Below are 9151 nucleotides of genomic sequence, written 5' to 3' on the forward strand. Positions count from 1 at the left end.
CCAGATACTTCATCAACAAACTTCAGTTTCACTCCATATGCTGTTGATTTGTGCTACATTGTGCGCTTTGCAAACACCCGGCCATCCAGCAAATGATGTTCTTGTTTACATTCTTGTGATGAAATCACATTTATTTTTGTGTCACATTTTAGCAAGCGCAGTATTCTTTACGATGAACAAAAACCAAACCGGGTGGAACGCTGACATTGTTTAAAACCTATCAACTGATTCAGCTCAGAGAAAACAAATTACAGGAGCAGGAGCTTTTTGTGGAACTTGGCCTGCATTAACATTTATTTTTGATGTTTCTAAAAACATTTATTAATGTAAAAAAATACATTGTGTTTCTGAGCACACCCTGCACTATCTGACAGACAATCAGGGCGCATACAGAGAAATAATCTGTGCTGTCACATTCACATTTCAGGATGAATATTAACTGGTTGAATGGGTAAATCAGTATGACCTTGAAGCTATTACATGTGTTGCATACTCAGATGAACAGAATTGAAAAAACATAAATGTGATTGCATTTATATTACTTGTGATCATCCAGTCAAAATTGCGCAACTTCATTTGTCAATTGATTTGTTTTCAAATGGATTCTTTTTTATCCTTCATTCTTTTCTGTGCGTTTTGTGGAATTGCACCGTCCCCTTTCAAGTAAACAAATCTATGTATCTACATTTTACAGTTTTAACCAACCAATAAAACAAACAAATGACTAACCCAAATTTAACACAGACTGTCCCTTTGAAACCATAGGATGCACTTTATGACATCTGCCATTTTTCGTGTTAGTTGTTTTGACCTGCGGCTTTTGGTGCTCCGTGACAATATCCTCTGGCAGATTTCCAAAGGAATTTTTGCAAAGTTTGTAATTGAGGATGTTCCAGTTCATTCACATATGGAGCATGTAAACTGTGAAGCATAATTTTCACTGAGGTTCAACAACGGTAAAAATTCAGGTGAACTTTCAGGTGAAGACACCTAATGCAGTGTCCTTGATACAGTACACCAAATACAGAAAAAAATACTGTATTTCTATATCATTGAATCATTCAGATACCATCCCTTCATTCATGCAAGATATAACATAATACCAGATGAAAATGGCTTGTTGCTTGTGTGTGTCCAGAAATATGTATTCAATAACATGACTGCCAATGAAACGTGCTGACCTGTTGAGTGTCTTATCCTTCTCAAATGTGTAGATGTCCCGACTTAAGATAACTAAGTGTACTTTGTAATTTTCTGAGCCGTTTGCCTAATATTTGCCACTTTTTTTTTTAACAAGGAATGGTGTCTCTCATGTAGAAGGTTTTTACGCAAAAGTCTGCGAGAGATGCTTGCACCTCCCCACTTGTAAACTCCGACGAATGGGGATACACTTTCCCAGCACATGCGCTTTGATGCTTTGGCGAAGTATCTGGACACACGTGGGAACAGTTGTTCTTCTTAGGTCTGAGTGGGTTGTCTTCGCACAGTAAACCACAAAACTTTGACAATTTCACACCAGTTTGAGCCAAATTTGACACATTTGGTTGTTATTCAAACTACAATATATGTATAAAAATATATGTCGGACATAAATGTGTGTATTTTTTTCTGTATATGCTGTATCCCTCCAGTGCAATAATTATTATGTTTCGTGGCACATGTGACAAGACCAATTATGTATCAAATGAATAAACTTCCACTTTTGTGATGTGAATACTTTTATGCATATTTTTATTCATTTTGGCTTGTTAAATTGTTTTGCTTAGTGTCCTACACAACGCTGTTAAGGAGCATGTCAGGTGTCTGCATTTCAGGAGTAAGTGCTATGTTTAGCAAATCCTCTCAGTGTGTTCCTCAATGACAGCACGTTGGACAGTCTTCATGGGAACTCACGAGCGCCTGTCTTCACATGCGCACTTGCCTTGACAAGTGGAGTCTTTGTCAAAAAAAGATGTATGTTGCAAGTTGTTTGACATGATTGTAAAAGAAATCAGCAAATGGCCAAAAATTGCAAAATGGCAAATAATTGTGAGCTTCAAACTGAACACAATTATAGTACAATAATTCAGTGCGGGTCCGCATCGCAATTTGAAGTACTGTTATCGAGTATTTGCCGAAAAAAAGGAAATAAAACTGGAAGAGTGATATCGATTAGCTTGGATTTTATAAGCTCTTGATATCAATATCAAGAGCTTGGATTTTATAGCTCTCCCTTGAAGCATCAAATGTAACTCACGCAAATAATGTCCCGACTAGGTTTCATATTCACCAATTTATCATCCCTTTATTTGAAATCAAAGTCAAATTCATTGATGGCGCATGGTCAACTGGAGTTAAGCTATCTGTTCGGAAAAATCAACAGGTTGTCTTTCTTCAATCATTGTGTGATTATTTTATGATTAACTGCATAGCTTCGGTGAGATAAAAATCCTCATAAGAGCAGAAACGTTAGAACAAAACACATGCATGATTAAAGAATGCGAGAAAGCCCTCACTCTGAAACGACAAGGCCAGACAAGCATAGCAGGCAACAAATGGAGACAATTAATCATAATAATGCAACATTGCCTGTTTTGGAGATTGAATGGTATCCTTTCCATGGAAGCTGAGCACAAATGAGCTCTGCCAAACATGCCCGGTGCTCGCCATTTCTACTCTCCATTTTGTGACCCTGGGAGGGCTAAATGGAGCCTATGCAGGCTTACTCACATTTCTGTCAAAAGTGTGCCTCATAATTGCTTTGCACATCCTGATGGAGTTATCAATAAGACATTTGAGCTGATTCAATTTGAATGCAAAAGGAACAGGCAGCCACGCAAAAGAAACCAGCAGCCAGCCTCTTTAATAACCATGGACACGGACTTGGCTACAGTAGTCAGGGAGAGATGTGAGTGGCATTCATGACAATCTGGCCATTTCTAGATAGCTTTGTTTAAAAAAAGGTTTTGTGTTTCAGGAAAATTGGGATTCTGGCATGCAGTGCTCAAAAACACACAGAAGCAAAATTTTTATGCAAAAACTACAAAAATAATCCTTTTGTTTCCTTGTGTTTGTCAACCTGACAGATTACAGATGGGACAATAAGTGGCAGTTTCTTCTGGAGCCATGGAAAAATAGTGGTTGGAAAAATACTGAGAGCAAATGAAAGGTAAACAAAAAAACTGGCTTTTTCTTTCAATAGAAATGCCTTGAAAAACTGAACTTCATCATCGGCATTTTCTTTGTATTGAACTGAAATTTAGTAAGGTTCATTTTGGGTGGTTGGTTGTATGTGGGTGAGAGGCGGTGCCAAATGTATTCCTAATGGCGAAATAGGGTTGAGAGAATTTTTCAGCAAATTAGATGCAATAGGAATCAGCTCTGGTTGTATTTATCCACTGATATGATGTGTCGCTGCCATCAAGTGTCCACATGTGGATTTACAACAGCCAAGCAGTCGTTTCGAGCAGGGGTGTCAATCTTTTTTGCCGCGGGCCACATTGTAGTTCTGGTTTCCTCTCGAGGGCCGTTATGAATTTGGGCAAGCCATTAGATTGTTTCATCCCCTCCACATATTACCTATAGAGCGCATTTTCAAATCTGAAGTCAAGAATAATGATTGTTATTGTGGTTTACATCCAAAAATATTGAAGAGAAGGGGGGTAAAAGAAGCGATTCTCAACAACTAAATCCTTCATTAAACCGGTCTGGTGGGGTGAGGTTCAATTTGGATCGTTCGTACAATAGCCTGCTTAAGCAAAACAGGTTAGGCAACATTCGTAATGCTGATGAGGTGATACCGGTGGGAGTGGGGCAAATAGGCCAGTCGATAGTCAGGAATGTAGGAACAATCAGTGGGGCCACAGGGAGTGGTCCTCTGCTCCCTCCAACCTGAGAGTAGGGACCTATCATAGCTGTGTCCGGCGCCGCCATGTCTGGACATTAGAGATATATGAATAGGGCCGATACGACCAGTCAGACTTTAGTTCGCTGACGAAGCCTCTTGGATGCTAGGCGAAACGTCCGACACCTTCAAAAAGTACAGATGACGGCTGAAGAAACCTTCTCATCGATGGACCACTCCTGTACGACTGAGAACTTACACAGACGTATCGAAAAATATGAAATTTTGTTTAGGATTTTAGCAAGCATCATGGAATTTCACAAGTTTGATTCGCTTTCGCGGGCCGAAAAAAATTACGTGGCGGGCCGGATTTTGCCTTGGCCTTGACTTTGACAGCTGTGGTTTAGAGTTTTGGCTGGTGAGCGGTTCAATGTGCCCGATGCTTACTGCTCAAAGATGGCTGGTTAAGGCACAGGGTTTTATTTGCTCATATGCCTGTGGTCAAAATGTCAAGGTGAAAATAACTCACACAATCACAGGGCACAAGAGACACAAATGACCTTTAACACCCACGTTGTCAATGAGTGTGAACCGATTCAATGCTCGACGCACTTAAATGTGTCTGTCAAATGTACTTCTGGCAAATGTACCACTACACCATCGGTGACTTGATTTCTTTAAAAAAAAAATACAATGCATTTTGGATGGATGGATGGATGGATGGACAAAAACACATTTGTGACGGCACCAGGTCCTGCTCCCCCATTTGTCGAGGTAGGCAAATGCCATAAGCAGCATGGACAGTAAGGGGCGCAAAAAAGATTTTACCCCACAAATCTTAACCTAACATAGAATGTGGGCTGTTGAAATAGACATTTTTACGCTGATCGTAGATTTCATTGCCAGTGCTCAACAAAGAACCCAAACACTGTTATTTGAAAATGACACTCATGTTTTTATGAAATACCATATTTTTACGGAACATTACTATCTTAGTCAGTGATTATAAAGGTAATTGAAGTGGAAAAGGAGAAATAAATACCCTATTTTCCGGTGAATGAATGGTGTGTTTTCAAACTTTTTCCATACTGTACTGCACAAGGCACGCTGGAGTACAAGGTGCCCCTTAAATGAATGAAAAATGTTTTCCAAATATAATACATATATAAATAGATAAAAGGTATCAAAATACAAAACACACCGCATTATATGGCGCTACAGTAGAGGCTAGGACTACGCACTACTTCTACAGGGGGAAATGGAGTCGGTAGCTGCTGACAGTAGTTGCAAAACCTGTTGTGGATCAATATTACTTTGCATATAAGGCACACCTGTGTATAAAGGGCAGGGTCATCTTTTGAAAAAAAATACGGCTTTTGGGTGCGCCTTATACACTGGAAAATACAGTACATTGGTACATTTACATTTGAGTACAAAACACAGATTTTCATGTTATTTTCCTTCAATCATTGCCATCGCTCAGTGAATGTTGTTGCTTTATGCTCTAAGCCAATTGTCAAGTGTAAATAAACTCACAACCTTGTATGAAGTACTGTATGTACTGAAGTATGAAGTGAATTGAACTAGCATATCAAGAAACCACATTTATAGAATTTAATTTGAAGATAAAAAATGTTTATTCCATTTCACCAAGTGACATGAAATGACATTATAAACCCAATGTGATTAACGCCTAAACGACTACAAAAGTGCATTTCACATTATGGATACAAAAAAGCAGACACAATGTTGATTTAATTCTTCTTTGATTTCTTTTTTAGTAATTATACCCCTGTATTATTTTTCTCCCCAAGTAACAAATTTTCTTTGGTGAAATCTTGAGGCCTGGAGGGAGGCTTCTTCATTTCTCGGCTCTTGACCCACGTGTACGCTGAAGACCCCGCAAGAACCAACATGTTACTGGTCCACCACAAAGTGGTTTTACTGGATGAGTTGTACACCACTGCGATAACAGTTTGAGCACAGGCTTTTGCAGTCCCTGAGACATTGTGAGTTAGTGGACTGGTATACTTGATCTGCAAGCCTGTGACATAACCGATGGCAAACCCAAACACCCCTCCAAGTGACATCATGGCCCAAAACCACTGATCAGTGAGACGGCTGAATGTGGTAATGCGGCCCACCTCTCCAAATAAAATGATGAGTGGGAGGAAGAGGAAGCATGCATTGATGTTGTTATAGTAGGATAGTTTCCAGATATTTCCGTCCACTGCAGGCATTACTTTCTTTGTGAAGATGGCATTGAGAGACACACAGGCACTGGCAATGACACCAAAGAAGACACCTGACCAAGAAAGGGAGCCAGCTATGCCTTCCTGGTCCACACCAAGCCAGAATCCACCTGAGAAACAACACAAGCAGGACGGTGTCTTCATTAGAGCTGAAATGATTCATTGAATAATTTTAGTAGATAAAAAAACACTTGAGGCATTTTTCCCTGCTCTCATACTTACTTATTTGCAATATTGTCAGGAAGAAATGAAGCAAATTGCAGCAACATTTGTTCATGCAGCAACACGCCAAATAAGGACAACTTCAAAATAATGCTTGCCTCACCAAATAAACAAATGGACATCAATGCCAAGTAATGCTTTTCTTTAAAAGTTGTCCCCAGTAGCATGTCACAGCGTAAAGGCTAGCCTGACTCATATTCCAGACTATGTTGAAGCTGTTCTTTGTGTCACAAACTGTTGGTACTGATGTCAGTGATCCACCGACATCCTAAAATAATACGTCTGTGTAAGCTCTCAGTCATACAGGAGTCGTCCATTGATGAAAAGGTTTCTTCAGCTATCATCTGTACTTCTTTGAAGGTGACGGACGTTTCGCTTCTTATTCAAGATGCTTCGTCAGCGAACTAAAGTCTTACTGGTAGTTTTGACCCTATATACTACATAATCCTGCTGGATTATGCTGGATGGATACATGGCTTGAGGAGCCCGTCATAAGAAGGAAGGAGCGTCAGCGCATAGCGCCGATGCGTATATGGAACTGTCGCGGGATGGAATTGAAGCTGATTTATGTGGGACAGGAGATGTGAGACAATCTCTTTTCGTCAATGGATGCTACAGCTGCGTGTTTGCTTTCAACATTTAGCTTGTAGTCGACGTGCACATTCCACCCTGATCCACTGGCGAAGAGACGCTTTGATCCTGTCCTCTTTCATCTGGAACTGCTTTATGTAACAAAGAGGGTACAGAAAGTGCTTAAGAATTGGATTGGATTGGATATGACTTTATTAGTCTCACAGTGGAGTGAATGAATGTCTCTCTGTGTCTTTGTGTTGTCATGTTATTTGTTATTTAGTTTTTTGTTTTGTTCTTTTGACTTCAAGACGGCGCCGCGAGAGTGACTGCTTTTCCAGCAGCTCCTGTGTTTTGCTTTTCTACTTTCATTTCTTTCATAACTTTGCTGCTGTGAAATGTAAATTTCTCCACTGCGAGACTAATAAAGGCAAATCCAATCCAATCCCTAGTGTCCAGACGTGGCGGTGCCGGACTCTGCTGTGATTGGTCCCTGTTCTCACCAGAGGACGACTCCCTGCGCCTCCACTGATTACTTCTGACATCCTGACGGATTACCTCTGTTGTCCTGCCTGAGTATGAGGTCTACGACTGGCCTGATTGCCCCATTTGCACTGGTATCACCTCATCAACATAACTAAGCCTATGTTGCCTAAACAGCCTGTTGTACGAACGATCCAAATTGAACCTCACCCCACCATTGCGGTTTAGCGAAGGATTTTGCCGTTTTATGAAAATAGCTTTACTCCCCTTTAAAACCATCTATTTTCTTTCGCTAAGATTTCAACCTCATTGTCGTCAAATGAGCGGTTGCTAGCTTTTAGGTCCATATGTACTGCCGACTGAGGCCCACTAGTATTATCCCTGAGATGTTGATAGTCTTTTTTTGGAGAATTTGTGTATGTAATGTATTGCTCTTTACAATTTTCATTTTTACAATGTATTGAATAAACTACATTACTTTATTTTTCATTTGGTAGCCTATCTTTTGGATGCACTAATTTTTGCCTTAAAATTATCAGGGGAGTAAAAGAAGCTATTTTCATAAACTCCACACAAGGCCATAGCCAAGATTCAAACTGAATCTCTGTACTCTGGTAGATGTGCTGACCATCCATCCATCGTCTGCTGCTTATCCGTCAGGTCATGGGAGTCATGTGCAAACCAGTCATATCAAAATTAAAGCATTCAATATATTTTTTGAAGAATGGGATGTTTCTCGTTTGGTAGCCACGGTGGCCATATATTGGGAAATGCGTATTGTGTGACTTTTAAATAGTGCCAATTCCACTGTCATTTGTTCGATAGTGATAATGCAATTCTGTTGCAATTCAGCCTGTTGTTTTTGGTAGTGTGTGTTGACGATCACAAGTTCAAAATTTCTAACGTGTTTACTCTTAGACTACGTGAAATATGAACCAACGTACCGAGGATGATCCCACAGCACAATATGGCTTTGACGGAAGTGGTCTGTCTGAGGATCACGTAAGACAACAACACATTAAATACAGTGCTGAGAGAACGTCCCACGGTGTAGAAGGCCACTCCGACATGTTTCAGGCACAGGTTGTTGAATGTTATCATGCAGATAAAGACCACCGAAAGGGGGAGAACTTCGCGTGACGTCTTCACATCAAATTTGACGGACGGAAAATCGATCAGTTGCGGGCACACGGCAGACAACGACTGCATCAGCCAGAAGAGCACCACAGTCACGACGCACTGGTAGAACGTCACAAATAGCGGTGCGTCCAGGTCGTGGTTGTCCAAAAGGGAGTTATTGAGGAACACCATTGTTATGGAGATGAACCAGTACATCGCGACGACAGCCGCGATCTTCGAAGCCCGGAGGAGGAAGGTCTCCTCGAGTCCGTCTCGGTTCACCATTTCTACACCAGCCATTCTTAGAATACTGGACCGCTTCAGCTGCGTCCTATTCATGATTCAAGATAAAAGTCTCCATTTACTCGATTTAACGCACATAGAAGTGCGATGATCGGGCTATGAGCAGCTTCCACTGGCTAGCTTGGATCAAGGAGTATCTGACGTATTTGCGGAAGTCCCGTCGCTCCTCCATGTGACGTCAAAAATGAGCGTTACCGTCAGATCCAACAACAACGCATCATTTAAAGGGCAACCGACGTCACTTTTTTGTTTTTTAACTGACACCAGAAAAACGTTTTATAGCATCTAAAAACCCAAAACACGCAGTATGATATTTTTATTCAAATGCAAAACACCAGTAAAAATGACTTAAAGTGTCCAAAATCTGCAAAACATTGAG

At 40.6% G+C, this 9151-nt stretch overlaps 1 protein-coding gene across 1 annotated transcript; it reads right to left on the bottom strand.

Annotated features, from left to right (window-relative positions):
- Positions 1 to 5436: 5436 nt before the first annotated feature.
- slc35c1 (solute carrier family 35 member C1) lies at positions 5437 to 8926 on the bottom strand. Its single transcript, XM_088991286.1, has 2 exons — positions 8295 to 8926; positions 5437 to 6185 (listed from the first exon to the last, which is right to left on the bottom strand). The coding sequence occupies exons 1-2, from the start codon at positions 8806 to 8808 to the stop codon at positions 5608 to 5610; spliced, it is 1092 nt and encodes a 363-aa protein (XP_088847412.1). The 5' UTR covers positions 8809 to 8926; the 3' UTR covers positions 5437 to 5607.
- Between the last annotated feature and the right edge of the window lie 225 nt (positions 8927 to 9151).

This window comes from Hippocampus bargibanti, linkage group LG03, assembly GCF_051943395.1.
Source record: "Hippocampus bargibanti isolate YZ-2025 linkage group LG03, ASM5194339v1, whole genome shotgun sequence".
Lineage (NCBI taxonomy): Eukaryota > Metazoa > Chordata > Actinopteri > Syngnathiformes > Syngnathidae > Hippocampus > Hippocampus bargibanti.

What these genes read in the sequence shown, in the direction of transcription:
- slc35c1 (XM_088991286.1), bottom strand. Translation starts at nt 8,808, where the DNA reads ATGAATAGGACGCAGCTGAAGCGGTCCAGTATTCTAAGAATGGCTGGT. An exon ending in GTGCTGTGGGATCATCCTCG is followed by an intron (nt 6,186 to 8,294) that starts GTACGTTGGTTC and finishes GTTGTTTCTCAG; the next exon opens with GTGGATTCTGGCTTGGTGTG.